Source organism: Sorex araneus, chromosome 2 (genome assembly GCF_027595985.1).
Source record: "Sorex araneus isolate mSorAra2 chromosome 2, mSorAra2.pri, whole genome shotgun sequence".
Lineage (NCBI taxonomy): Eukaryota > Metazoa > Chordata > Mammalia > Eulipotyphla > Soricidae > Sorex > Sorex araneus.
Genome location: NC_073303.1, coordinates 207,257,658 through 207,272,454, shown reverse-complemented (window position 1 = coordinate 207,272,454; position 14,797 = coordinate 207,257,658). Strand labels below are relative to the sequence as shown.

Below are 14,797 nucleotides of genomic sequence, written 5' to 3'. Positions count from 1 at the left end.
GAGGGAGGGAGGGAGGGAGGGAGGGAGGAAGGAAGGAAGGAAGGAAGGAAGGAAGGAAGGAAGGAAGGAAGGAAGGAAGGAAGGAAGGAAGGAAGAGGGGAGGGAGGGAGGGAGGGAGGGAGGGAGGGAGGGAGGGAAGGAGGGAGAGAGGGATGGAGGGAGGGAGGAAGGGAGGAAAGGAGGGAGAGGCTGTACCCTACCCTAGCCCATACTGGTCCATTTTAGTATATCCCCTTCCCGCCCCCCTCCCCCCACCCACACGTCCTTCCCAGTTTATTCCCGTCCTCCTGCATGTGTGCCAAGGTCTTCCTCACCATGAGGGACACCAGGAGGCTGCCTGGCTTCCTCTCAGCTCTCCAGCTCCCAAACAGCCTCGAAGGTTAGGGGATGGGCAGATGTGGAGTACAGGCTCCGGGTGACCCCCTGAGCCCCCCACTGTGCAGTCCTGCTACGTCAAGGCCTGTGAACTGGACCCACTGGATCTACTTATAAGCAGTTTACTCTGCGTGGGCATACCGTCTACGTCTTCAGAAGCCGTCTGTGAAGAAGGCCGGAGACATCAGAGCTCTGGAGTGCCCCGGCTGGGCATTTCCAATGTGGGTAGCAGGGTGAGGGACCTCTCCAGGGAGTTGGCCCTGTGGTTCGTCTTCCCTTCGGGCTTCTCACAGTGCTCCCAGGATGACGGGCTTGACGGCCACTGGGTCCACACACCCTCCCACACATGCAAAGCCCCACTTCCTGAGCCCGCACCACAGACCGTGCTGCAGGTGCTCTTGCTGGGTCCTGAGTCTCCGTGAGTCGACCTGGACTTCCCTGGTCCCTGCCCATCCCAGACCCTGTCTGGGCCCCTCTGGATTCTCCCTGACCCATCGCCATACGTTGCCATTTCAGATCCTGGCAACTCTCCAGGAGAAAACGGTAGCACTGTAGCACTGTCATCCCATTGTTCATCGATTCGCTCGAGCGGGCACCAGAAACGTCTCCATTGTGAGACTTGTGGCATATTCAATATGCCCAAAACGGTAACAACAGGGGAAAACTACTGCCAAATAAACCTTAGCCTGCTACGCTCCATTCAGAAGGCTCATGATCAAGAAAATATCAGAAAACCACACACAAGAGTTTTGATATTTCATTTTATCGACAAGTATTTACTTAGCATGTACTCTGCTCAGGCACGGTAGAGTGACAACATTCTGATCAATAGGGGCACAGTGCTGGGCTCTTCCTGCTAGAGGGCAACATGTGACGGTGACACATGGTGACACATGACTGCCGGCGAGGGACAAGGCTCCAGGTCCGTGCAGCACCTCACCCAGAGAAGTTCCAAGTACCCGGTGAAGCACTGGCCTTGGGTCCAGGCTGTCGGCTAACCCCATCAACCTCACACATTGATGTGTGTGTCCCGGGATGGCCACATAGCACAGACGCGTCAGCCCTGTGTCTGAGAAACGAGCATAGCAACCGCACTGAGACCGGTGAAGTATTTTTCAATAATGACTTGCTCAAAGCAAGGCTTGAGGATACCTCCATGATCCTTTTGTGTGTGTGTGTGTGTGTGTGTGTGTGTGTGTGTGTGTGTGTGTGGCAGTTCAAGCAGCATGAGTCCAGTGAGGCTTCCCAGGAGGGCTGCCACATCAGCACCTCCGTTGGGGGATGCCCTGGTCGGCAGACTTTTGAGCCTACAGTGTGATACCTGCATCCGGAAAGGGGTAGGTTCCTGTTAGCATCTGCTAATAGGGCTGTGGAACTTAATTTTAAGCCTAAAGCAGCACCCAGAGAGACACTGCTCATGGGGTCAGCATCTGTCCATCTGTAGCCTCTCGCCTGGACCACCTCCATTCTAGCTTCCCAGGGCAGCTTGTCTTTTACACCCCACTGCTGCATGCTGGCTGAGGCTGAACTAACTCAGAGAACACCTGGCAGGCTACTGGCTCTACGGAGACGGTCAGGACAGACACCTGTCCTTCCTAAGAACCCAGCTCCGCCCACCCACCCTCTACTATTCTGGACGCCCTACTCAGAAGTGAGTTTTCCTAAGAGATGAGGTCGTTGTGTGGAGGAGGGAAGAGTGACGGTTGGAAAGAACTAGTCACCTTCTTCCCAAAGAGAACTTTGACATCCGTGGCTCCGGTTACAAGGACAAGTTTGGGGAAACCGTTATCCGTATATGGGATGATTTTTAACTGGGGGATTCGCCAACACCCATCAGCTGAGGTAGTGCGGGTTTGACTAGCCCTGAGAGGGTGGAGCCGCAGTGGATGACGTCTCAAGTCAAGATCCGTGTTGAGACGGGGCTGCTCCTGATCTGATTCCCAGGGGCGATGTTGTGGCTGCTGGTTCTGGGGGTCTTCTGAGCTCGGCCTCACCTTGTCTCTCTCTTGCCTTCGTGCCCCCCTCACAGCCCTCTCCTGTGTCTCCTCCCGAGCCTTGGGCCCCCAGTTCACATGCTGATTATCCCCGGCTCCAGTGCAGGTCTCCTGGCTCTCTCCACTTTCGGTTTACAATATTTACCATTTGTTTCCCTGTCAGCCTCAAGTCCAGGCTCCTCTCTGTCACGACGCGTGAGGAACGACCAGGCACAGCCCCTTCAAACTTACACTCCGGCATCAGGCTCTTCAGGGGGAAAGAGAGTGAGGGGCACTTTGAGAGTCCCAGCGGCATCACAATCGTTCTTGGTCTTGTGCCACCCATAGGATGTGGTAGGGCCTGTGGGTTCAAGCCTGGACGCCTCCATGTTAAAATGCCTGCCCTGTTTGCCTGAGTTTTGCGGCCTGCTACTTCCCCGATACCTTCCTCACCCCAGGGACAAAGCCCAGGAGATGGGAGTCCTCGCTTTTCTTGCAGGAGGCCACAAAGAAACAGAGCCTGCAAGAGTCGAGTCCCAGCATTGGTGGGGTTTAGCCTTGCTCACTTCTAGATGGCCGGTGGCGGGGGAACCTACAACAATGAGAAAAATGCAGTGTACTTTTGGAGATCCTCGAGAGAACGGGCCTTCTGCTGCTTGTCTGGGGTGAGACCTGGGCTGAGACGGGGATGTCTCCGGGCGGGCCACCCGGGCCCCAGGCGGCTAAGAGTCCAGACGGCCCCCGGGGGCTCTCAGGCTGAGCCACAGGGCCGGGTCCTCCATGGAGGCAGGGAACTGCGCCTCCAGCCTCGCGGGCTCCACTCTGAGCTGGCTCCAGTTCAGGACGTAGCCTGGGCAGCGGGGGTCCTGCGGGCTCTGGGCGGGGCTGAACAAGGCGGGCAGGCCGCGGAAGCCGCTCGGCTGCTTCTGTTGCAGGATGTCGGGGCGCCTGGCTTGAGTCAGCCCGAAGCGGGTCGCGCCCATGTCCTGTGTCAGGGGCGCGGCGGCGGCGGCGGCGTGGGTCTGGCAGGCCTCGTGGATCTGGAGGGCGGCGACCTGGGCCACACAGCCTGCCAAGGTGGGCTCTGTGTCCAGATCCGCCCCCCCGAGCCCCGGTCCCCAGAGACCCTGGAGACACCCGAGGGAGCTGGGCCACGCAGAGGGCTGGGGGGCCTTGTTTCTGCCCAGAGCGTCTGTTTTCCCGGGAGCCGCAGGGTCCACAGCCGAGAAAGCGCCTTTAGGGCCCCCCGATGTCCCTCCTCCCTCGGACACCCGCATCTGCTCGAGAGAGCGCTCCCCGGAGAGAGATCCCGTCCCTCTCTTGGCTTTCCCCAGGCCCCCAGACTCCCCCACCAGCAGGTTTGGGGGCCCTGAGTGCGCCCACAGTCCCTGCGTGCCAGCAGCTGAGCCCGTCGGACTCCTGCCCGCACCCTCCAGCTTCCCTGGCCCCTGACCAGGCTGCTCAGCCCCAGTCCCCAGCTTCTCTGCTGCTCCCCGAGATCCACCCGCGGGCTCCCCGGGCGTGGAGGGCGCGGGGGGCGCGGGTGCGTGGAGCTCAGGGCCACGGCGCAGCCAGTTGATGATGCCCATGGTGATGGCGAGCTCGGTGTCGCAGAGCTTCAGCAGACACTCCTTGCCCTTCCAGGAGCTCTGCAGGAAGCCTGGGCCCAGCAGCTCCGGGCCGGGCGCGGGCGCCAGGTTCTCCTCCGCCCCCATGTGAAAGCTGCACATGGACAGCGCGGCCCCCGGGACGGGCCCCGAGAGGCTCTCGGACACACACAGGTCATTGTCCAAGCTGGGGTCGTCAGGCCCCTGGCTGGGGTCACAGAAGAGCTCATAGAGGGCGTCACCACTGTAGCTGTCGCGGGGGAAAGACGCCGAGGGCGTCCCCGGGCTCAGGGCCTCCTTCTTGTCCTCCTCGAGGCCCGGGGAGAAGGAGTCGTAGTAGCCCTCGTCACTCGTGGACAGAGACTCGGGCTGCTCGCTCTTGGGCGTGCCCGTGTCTATGGAACTGGCTTTGGAGTCGCCGTGGGGGTCCCGGCAGGGGTACAAGGGGAGTTCGGCCAGCCCGGCTGTGTCGGGCCGGGAGTGGCCGGTGTCTGCCTCCGGGGTCTCTCCCCGCCACGGCCCCGCCAGGGCCCGCTGCTGTTTCCTCACCGAGTGGTTCACACTGTCCCAGAACTTGGCGAAGTCAGACGCCTCGTGCTGAGCAGGCGAGGCCAGCTGCTCCACGCCGCCCTGGAAGGGGCTCCGGGGGGCTTTGCTCTCGGAGACGGGCACCGCCGCCCGAGCCAGACCCCCCGGGCCCTCGTTCAGCTCCAGACACGGTGCCGAGCTCTCGTCGGCAAAGATTTCCCCGCAGCCTGTGAGGGAGTCGAAGCTCTTGAGCGAGGCCACGTCTTCGCACAAGACCCGGCAGAGGTCAAAGGAGGCCTCAGGCAGGGGCTCCAAGTCAAACAGGTCCTGGGACTGACCCTCCAGCCCCAGCCCCTCACCCAGAGGGAACAGGGCCTTGCCCGGCTGCACGCCGCTGTCCAGCGGGCCCTTGGAGGTGAGCAAGCCCTTCCCCTTCGTCTCCAGGGAGGCCAAGTTCTCGGTCTTACTCCTGCGGATGTGAAACAGGTTCCGAAAGCACTTCTTGGGTCCTTTCAGGGAAATCCTCTTCCTCGGGATGCTCTTGGCAACGGCTGGCACAAAGGGCATCTGGGGTACGAAGTGCCGGTAGTCGATCATGCGATGGTTGCCCGAGGGCTCGGAGAAGCTGGCACTGCCCACGAGCCGCTCCGCAGCCCCGGACACGTTGTCGTGGGTTTTGCTCTTGCGCACTAGCCTGAAAGGGGCCCCCGCGTCCGGCTCCAGCTGCACGCCTTTGCTGGCGGACTTGTCATGTCCCTGTACGCCGGGGCTGACCTGGGAGGGCCTCTCCCCGGGGGGCCACGGCTGCCCCCCTGACGAGACCGACGGGGGGCCTGCACCCTCCCTCGCCGGAGCTGTGGCCACGGGCTCCAGGGGCTTCTCGTGGGAAATCTGCAGGCTGGATTTGATGAAGGTCTTTCCTCTTCTCAGCTCCATGCTTCCGGAAGCCCCCGGCCGCTGTGGGAGAAAGTGAGAGGTGCTTAGGACCAGGGTGGCTTTAGGGGACCGGCTTTAGGGGACCCCTGTGGGGCCTGGGCAACGGAGCTGAGCTCTGACAGGGAAACTTAGAACCTCCCTAGAGGCTAGTGACAGGGAGAAGGAAACAGTGACACATCCACATTCACTGCTCCAGCTTTCCTTTGTTTTTTAAATGACTTTTATTTATTTATTTATTTATTTATTTAAATTTTTTTCTATTCTTTTTTTTTGGGGGGGTCACACCCAGCGATGCTCAGGGGTTACTCCCGGCTCTGTGACTCAGGAATTACTCCTGGCGGTGTTTGGGGGACCATATGAGATGCCGGGGATCGAGCCCGGGTCTGCCGCATGCAAGGCAAACACCCTACTCGCTGTGCTATCGCTCAGGCCCCTATTTATTTATTTTTATTGAATCACCATGAGATAGTTACAAGCTTTCATGTTTGGGCTTCAATTACACAATGGTCAAACACCCATCCCTCCAGCAGTGCACATTCCCCAACACCAATATACCACCCCTTTCCCACTCTCCCCTTCCATGGCAGCCTCCATGGCAGACAATATTCCCCATATTTCTCTCTACTTTTGGGCATTATGGTTTGCAGTGCAGATACTGAGAGGTCATCATGTTTGGTCCATTATCTACTTTCAGCACACATCTCCCATCCCGATAGATTCCTCAGCCATCATTTTCTTAGTGATCCCTTCTCTATCCCAGCTGCCTTCTCCCCTCTGCTCATGAGGCAGGCTTCCAGCTATGGATTGCTCCAGCTTTTGTGGACAGCTATACGCAGAGAGGCTAAGTCACATCCCTATCATTACACAGTAGAAATGAAAATGAGAGAATACTCAGGTCTGGTGCTCTTGCATCTCTTGACTCAGATAGGCCTTCTATAGTTTATCTAGCTGGGTCAGACTCCCATTTCCAAATTCAGAAAGTCTACACATAGTTTCATGTCCTTATGTGGAATTTCATGGCCCACCACTCAATGGAGCCAAGGATTCAATAAATAAATTCCCTCCTTCAGAGAAGGCACAAGCTACCATTTTCTGTGATAAATGCAAGTGATTATCATTTGAAGGGGAAGACCCAGGTACCACATTCAAAAATTATTTCATCTGTTTGGGGGCCAGATTCAGCACAGAGATCTGAGGCAAGGCACATTCAAGCATCTAGTGATGTATGCAGAGCTTGAGGACCAATTTGACAGAAGGCAACAAAGAGGCAGTGAATATGAGGCCAAGAACGGGTAGACTGCATAGATACATCATACTGTGGGCAGGAGGAATGGGCAGGTGTCCTCTCCTGTGTCCGTCCTGCTAGATGCCTACAGTACCATTTAGAGACTAACCCATTTAGAGATTGTTTCTGAAGCCCAGTCTGAATTCAGTGGAAAAACGGGATTGCGTCTCCCCTGGGTGTGGAGATGAGGAAGTGGTAACCACAGCTGGGAAGTTTGGCCTTACCCTGAGATCAGTGAAGAGCTTTGAAAGACTTCTGAATGAGTGGGTAGAAGCAGAGATAATAATGAACTTGGCGGTCTAAGACTGTTTATGTCTCAAGTGAGGACAGAATAGATTAGAAGAGATTCTGAAGAGAAGACATGCAGGAGTTGGCTAAGATGGGCTGAAGGGGTGAAAATAAGGTCTAGATAGAGGCTGCGGTCAAGGGCATGAAAAAAAGAAGGGCAGGGGCTGGAGCAATAGCACAGTGGGTAGGGCGTTTGCCTTGCACGCGGCCGACCCGGGTTCAAATCCCAGCATCCCATATGGTCCCCTGAGCACAGCCAGGGGTAATTCCTGCGTGCAGAGCCAGGAGTAACCCCTGTGCATTGCCAGGTGTGACCCAAAAAGGAAAAAAAAAGAAAAAAGAAAAAAAGAAGGGCAAGGTTGGAGGGTGATTCAAAGGAAGGCAACCAGATCAGCCACTGAATGAAGAAAACCAGGGCAAATATTGTAGACACTGACGTCTGGATTCATGCCCAAAGAGAGGGATGATGGGGATGGGGAAGTCAAGAGATGAGTGAAGGTGTCAGCAGGACCTTGTTAGGGCCACAAATAAGGGTCCTATTTTAAACGTGTTTCCTTTGAGGGATGTTTTAACACCCATGACCAGCAGAAAGCAACGTGCACGTGGGAAGCTCCCCTGGTCCTCCCTCATTCTGTCCTCATAAGCATCAGGCTCAGAGGGTCATTGATGCAGTGTCCCCACTTCATTGAAGTGGTAAATGACCTGCACAGGGATGCAGAGAGTCCCGTGACTGACTGGCTCTCTGCTCTTTGTACCGACTTCACAGGAAGCACGGACACTCGCCTCCCCTGCCATCTGTCACCCACGACTGCTGGCGTGTAAAGCCCGCGGGCATCTTAGACCCCTTGCCAAAGAAAGCGAGCAGCTGCTCCGGAGAGATGTCCAGATACGGAGTCTGGGATGCTTTGACATGAGGACCCTGAGGCATGCAAACTGGTTGCTTTGCCGCTCCCTTGGCATAGCAAAGGCGAGGAGAATGCCAACGGGTGGCTAACCTGACAATGTCAAGGCCCAGAAGGGCTAAAAAGACTGGCATCCACCTTCCTCTCACCCACGTCAATCCTTCCTCCCCTGCAGAGGGAAGCCTGCAGCTTTTGGCTAGAACAGGAACGGGCAGCGTGCCAGGGAAAGCGACACAAATGGGGACTTGGCCGGCAATACCCAGGCCAGTGAACAGTTTCTCAAGCTGCCTTTTTGCCGTCCGCTGTGGGACGTGCGCGCCAGTCTTTGCCACCTTGGCATGTGCAGACTCCGTTTCCACTCTGTTCAGTTTCTGGTGGCCCAGAGAAGGCTCTCCCATGACTGGCAGGTTTTAGTGCACACAGAGCAGTAGATGTTATCAGGGATCTAGAGTTGAAAGTCCAGCTAACATCCATATTTTCAAATTCGATACCTAATTACATCTACCTAGCTAGGTACTTGGCCATTGCCTTACAAGTGACATACTGTTGTAACTCTCGTTCTAAAAGAAAAAAAGATGTTAATATCCAGAGCCTGGCAAGCTACCTGGGGTGTATTTGATATGCCAAAAATAGTAATAAGTCCCACAATGAGAGACGTTACTGGTGCCCGCTCGAACAAATTCATGAGCAATGGGATGACAGTGACAGTGATAGAATAAAAATGAAGTTAAGTTTAATTCAAACAAATTTCAAAATATTGTAATCATTTCTAAGGCAAGAAATTTTAGAGACACTCGAAGATTGATACTATACATATTCTTTCCCATATTTTAGAAAAATATTTACATTACCATACACTTAAAAAAATAACTTTGACCATGCAATGATAACTGTGTATAGAATTTGTCAACTACAAGAGCAAAACTGGTTAATTTTTTTAGTACCTCTATAAATAAATCTACTTAATCCTAGAACTGATTTTGTGTTAATTAATTCAGCATCATGAACATTCAGAAATTTTGCTGCATTCTGAATTTGGAAAACAATTGCTGAAAATCCTGTCACAAATACTTCCAACTAGTTTCCAAGAGTTTATTTAGCATTTTGCATATCAATAGAACAATAAACACTAAGGTCCAGAACAATGAACTAGTGACTTACAAATTTTTGGTAAAATTTGGTTTAATCATGTGTTTACTCCAGTTATTTCCTACATTCAAATTTTCCATTAGAAATGTGGGGCCATGGAATGGATGTCTGGTTAACGAAACTTTGGTACATCTACACAATGGAATACTATGCAGCTATTAGGAGAGATGAAGTCATGAAATTTGCTTGTAAGTGGGTAGGCATGAAGAGTATCATGCTAAGTGAAATGAGTCAGAAAGAGAGGACAGATATAGAAGAACTGCACTCATTTGTGGAGTATAAAATAACATAATATGAGACTGACACACCATGACAGTAGACAGAAGGGCCAGGAAGACTGCTCCACAGTTGGAAGCCTGCCTCATGAGCTGGGGGGAGAATGCAGCTGGAGTAGAGAAGGAATCACTAAGTCAATAATGATTGGAGGGATCACTCAGGATGGGAGATGTGTGCTGAAAGTAGATAAAGGACCAAACATGACGGCCTCTCAGTATCTGTATTACAAACCATAATGCCCAAAAGTAGAGAAGGAGTATGGGGAATATTGTCTGCCATGGAGGCAGGGGTAGGATGGAAAAGGGGGGTGTATACTGGGAAGATTGGTGGTGGGGAATGTGCACTGGTGGAGGGATGGGTGTTTGATCCTTGTATGATTGTGACTCAAACATGAAAGCTTGTAATTTTTTCTCACAGTGATTCAATTATATATATATATATATATATATATGAAGTATGAAGTGTGGGACCAATGGTTGAGCTAGATGGGAACTCCCTGAGAAGTCACAGGCCCCGCTGCCATGGGGAGACAGAACTTCAACTTTCCTAATAGCCCTCAGGGCAGAGTGGAATTTCTCTGGACCACCAGACACTGGTATCATTATTGCCAAGGGCAGAGACCAAACATATCCAGGTGCTCAGTTAAAAAAATTTTGTAAAAGGCAAACTCTTTTGGAACCCTGTAATACCCCCTCCATGGAGACCAGCACATTGCCTAAAACAAAGTCCCCTACTATGTGCCAAATCCTCCCTTAAGGAAAAAGCTGACCTATCCCTCCATGCTGGTGATGTTTTGTCTGTGGCACTCAGTGATCACTGTTCACTCTGGGTTCTTTTTCTCCCCAGTGAGGCTTCTCCAAGGTTCCATACTCCAACTGCAGTAGACTGAAGTGTCACTAATGTAAATGAAGTACTTATGTTTTGGAGACATGTTTGCATCTACACTTCTTCAATAGAATGGCTGGGTCTGGAAATTTTCATTTTACTAAGAGTTTAGGCATACCTTTTATTTAAAGACAGGTCTCAGTGACATCAACAGCCTTCACTGAGATGCTCAACTCTAAAATGAGCTTGCAAATTCCTTGAGAATGCAAACTGCAGTGGGTATTCATGCAATTCTGCTTCAAGGATGTAGTATTTAAACTGTAGCCTAAACATTGGCTGAAAACAACCAGGCAAAAGATGTGGGAAGCATATTTCATGTAGAGGGAATATCCTACAGAAGAGACCCAAAGAACAAGGGAAGGATATTTAAAGATCTAAGAGCTGAACCAGGGGGCCTGAGCAACAAGTCGGTGGAATGAAGCTGATAGGAAAGACATACTATGTCTTTATCTTGATCTGACTTTATCTTTTAGGACATAGCGAGCCATCAGGAGTGGGTGACAAGGGGCATCTTCAGATTGTGGGCTGTGTGTGTAGATGTGTGTGCAGGGGCATGAGTGGTGGCAAAAAGAGGGCAGGTCCATGAAAGAAAGAAATAATTAAACTCTGACTCACACAGAAGTACCGCGTGCAAATGGATATATAGCAAATGAAAAGAATAAAGTGATTCTACCCTAGTTTTTATCTCCGTGATGACTAACTTTAGTTCAACCACGTAGGATTTTCTTTCCCATTTGAGAACCTAATTCTGTGCTTTTTTTTCCCTTTTAGCATGAAAATGGCAGGGTGTAAAATCTTGGAGGTACACATAGGCAGCAGAAACAATATCTAAATATAAAAATATTTACTGTTTGTTTTTTTTTTATTTAATTTGCATTTGCTTTGCTTTCCCACACCTCATTCCGGGTTATCCTGGAAAATCCATCACTGAAACAAAGGAGTAAACAAAGGTGATTTACAGCAAAAAAGAAAGAAAAGAAAAAGGGACCGCCTGCGGGGAAATCCAACACAGGGCTGTGCTGGCATTTAGGGTGGGGTGCCAAGCTACGGAGAAGGCGGTGGTTTATGGCTGCCCATAAACCATCACCTGGAGGATCGGGACCACCGCGGGGAGGGAAAGGCTCAGTGTTCTGAGGTGGGCGTGGGGTGGGGAGAAAAGCAAAAAAAGCTTCCGCTGAGAACATCACAGATTCACCCAACCCCCACGCTGGGAGACAAAGAGCCCTTCGGGGAGCTCAGGTCCTGGTCCTCGTCCCCAAGGGGACCCAGCTTCTTAGCCTTTCTTCCCGACCCCACACCTGGGGCTGCCTCCCCGTTACCCCGGCGCGGACCTCCCGGTTCCCAAGCCCCAGCCCTGCGCTGTCAACCCTGGGCACCGCGGGGCGGACACTGGGCCGAATCCAGCCCCATCCCTCGCACTTCCCACGGCCGGCAGGCCGGCAGGCTGGAATCACACGCACCCGCCCCGCCCCAGGGCCAGGGCCTGGCTGCTTACCGCGGGGACCCCAAGGCGGCTCCGCTCAGCACCGCGGTCAGCCCGGGCAGGCGGCTCCGCTCAGCATCACTCTCAGCGCGGGCAGGCGGCTCCGCTCAGCATCACTGTCTGCCCGGACTGGCGGCTCCGCTCAGCATCACTGTCCGCGCGGGCAGGCAGCTCTGCTCAGCATCACTGTCTGCCGGAGCGGCGGCTCCGCTCAGCATCACTGTCCGCGCGGGCAGGCGGCTCTGCTCAGCATCACTCTCAGCGCGGCCAGGAGGCTCCGCTCAGCACCACGGTCAGCTCCGAGCCGGCCGCGGGGCCGGCAGGGAGGCTGCGGGCGGAGCTCCGGGCTCCGGGCCTCGGCCTCGGTTCGGGCCGGGCCGCCTGCGCGGTGCCGCGCTCCGGATCTGGGCCGGGGGCTGCCGCCGCGCGGAGCCGCACCCGGGGCTGGGCCGAGCGCTGTCGGGGGCGGCCCCCGCCCGGCCTCTCGCGCTCGCTTTGTTCGTGCTCCTCCCGCCCCCGGGATGGAGGGATGGGGGTGGGGGGTCTCGGCTCCGGCTCTGCAGCCCTCGGGCCGCCGTCGCCCGTCCCCGCCCGCTCCTTTCGACTCCGGGGACCCCCCACCCCGCGCCCCGCCCAAATCCTCAGCTCGGGGCGGCGGCCTAGGGCAGAACTGACCCCGTCCTCAGCACCAGGAGCTAATCAGAAACCCTAGCATCATTTCCATCCGGCTGGGAAGAAATTAGGGGTGCAGGCTTTCTGGGGGAGCAGACGAGCCTTCCAGAACGTTTCTTATCCAGCCCCCTTCCTGGCTCCAGGTCTAACAGTCGGAAGGAAAGAGCTGCTTCCCCGTCCAGGTACTCACTGGCCCGCAGCTGCTGATGCTGTGTCCTGCCGCAGTCTCGGGGGAGGAGCAGAACTGTGGACTCGCTGGCCACCGCCGGAGCTGTGGACGGAGCGCTCACGCTGCGGGGCAGGGGTGAAATGTGGGCTGGGCAGGAGAACCGGGAGCAGTGCCAGGAGCGAGGGAGTCAGCCGAGGAGCAGGTGAGGGAGCAGGTGCCCTGAGAACTGGCGCCCAGGCGGTGAGAAGCTGGTCTCAGGCAGCAGCAGAGGGGAGGCAGGGAACTCCCAGGGTACTGCAACCAGGCTTGGGATCGGGCTCAAACGGTTTTTTGTTGGTAAGTTTGTGAGAATGGGACATGTACAAAGAGAAAAATCCAGAAACAGTGTCGATGCAGATATGACATCCCCTATTGGTGGGAATGGCCTCTATGGAAAGCAATATGGATATTTCTCAAAAATAGGAGGGAAGGAAGGAAGGAAGGAAGGAAGGAAGGAAGGAAGGAAGGAAGGAAGGAAGGAAGGAAGGAAGGAAGGAAGGAAGGAAGGAAGGAAGGAAGGAATAGAACTCCCATATGACCCAGCAGTACCACTTCTTAGCATCTATCACAGAAACAAACAAACAAAAATTCATTCAAAAGGATCTATGCACATCATGTTCGTTGCTGTATTCAATATCCTGGCTATACAATAGCCATATTTGGAAACACCCAAATGGGCAACCACAGATGAATGGATCATGAAGTTGTGGCATATATGCAAAATGGAATACTATACAGCTGCAAGAAAGGACAATATCACGCAATCTGCAGCAACCTGGATGTAACTAGAGGATCTCATGCTAAGTGAGGTCAGTGAGAGGGGGCAGACACAGGTTGATCTCTCATACAGGAGACCTAAGACACACCATGAGAGAGCAACAAAGGGTCAAAGGCAACACAATGGGGGATCCTGACAACTGAGTTGAAGGGGACAGAGGAGGAGGCGGATTGGGGCTTTGGGGGAGGAAGACAGGTACGCAGTGATAAGTGTGGTGTTGGAATTGTGTGCATAAGAATCCATTTTTATTGCAAAACCCCGAAATAAAATACGGGAGGTCAGTGCTTGGGCAGATGAGAGGTCGTGCTCTTCTTTGATCCTGTTGCGTCCTCTCCCTGTTCCCATGTTCAGTAACAACCCTGGACACCAGCATATCACACAAAGGTGTCCAACCCCGCTTTCTGAGTTTTGTGGGCATAACTTAGTCATCTTAAGTATCCGTTGCTTGGGGATTGCCTCACCCTCCTGCTGGGTCTTCACAAATTTAAGATGAGCCACTTTGTAGCATTTCTTGCAGTCTGACTTTCTCACTTCCTGGTGATGATCTGTCCCTGCCTCCCACTCTCCTTGATAGCACTATTAGAGCACTCTTGGTAGTTACCCTCTTAAGCAGAAAACAGATAATTCCAGGTTTGTTGCCACCAGGATCCAGGAAATACACCCCCGAGTCCAGAGTTGGGTCTCCTTGAGGTCGTCAGCATTAACCTTTCCTATTATGTTCTGCTTCCCTTATGCATCACAAGGACTTTAAAAATTTATTGCTTAAACTTTCCCCCTTGAGCATAGCTGTGGACTCAATTCTTCAGGTGCTCGATTTCTCACCATCGGCCAGTGACAGCTATCCTAAGCAATCCAGTTTGTCTTTCAGTGTGCCTAAAAGCATCCCATTTTAAGTAACAAAATACAAATACATGTACTTTAATATGTTTCCTTTCCTAAAATATGGTATCAGGTTTTCTCCACAGATCCCTGGAGAGATTTTTCACACCAAGATTTCTCAATTTAGGGTATATTGAGTCAGTGTTTTTCAAAGTTGTTCTCCTATAAGCTTACTTTATGTTTCTTTTGGTAACATACTGACTTAAATTTTCTCATGCACGGCTTGGCTTATTATTTCCTTTTCTTCCTCCTACCCTTGGGGTTCTCTAGTCCTGCTCTCTGGATCACCTGACTGACACCCCCTGGTGTTCCCCACAAATGCCTACAGATTTCACTTGACTTTGAGCACAAAGGCTCCTATTCAAGCAGATTCATCAGTAGGGGGGCAAATGAATTTCCCCCGGGGGCCCCAGATCTGAGACTAGAGGCCAGTGAGAGCGACCTCACACACTTGAGGAAGACTACTGGGACTTGGATTGTAAACCAGGATAAGAACATGCTTTGAGGTGAAATTTTGGGATAAGTTTCTGGTGATGTAGAAACACTAGGACCCTGAAAATGCATGTGCGATCC

General features: G+C 53.3%; 1 protein-coding gene across 2 annotated transcripts; it reads right to left on the bottom strand.

The window, feature by feature from the left end:
• Nucleotides 1–1,122: 1,122 nt before the first annotated feature.
• AMER3 (APC membrane recruitment protein 3) lies at nucleotides 1,123–12,753 on the bottom strand. Of its 2 annotated transcripts, none has more exons than XM_055127754.1 (2): nucleotides 12,550–12,753; nucleotides 1,123–5,440 (listed from the first exon to the last, which is right to left on the bottom strand). In XM_055127754.1, the coding sequence occupies exon 2, from the start codon at nucleotides 5,417–5,419 to the stop codon at nucleotides 3,071–3,073; it is 2,349 nt and encodes a 782-aa protein (XP_054983729.1). In that variant the 5' UTR covers nucleotides 5,420–5,440; nucleotides 12,550–12,753; the 3' UTR covers nucleotides 1,123–3,070. The 2 variants fall into 2 exon arrangements, with proteins under 2 accessions (XP_054983729.1, XP_054983728.1); XM_055127753.1 differs by lacking the exon at nucleotides 12,550–12,753 and adding an exon at nucleotides 11,700–12,543.
• Between the last annotated feature and the right edge of the window lie 2,044 nt (nucleotides 12,754–14,797).

What these genes read in the sequence shown, in the direction of transcription:
- AMER3 (XM_055127754.1), bottom strand. Translation starts at nt 5,419, where the DNA reads ATGGAGCTGAGAAGAGGAAAGACCTTCATCAAATCCAGCCTGCAGATT.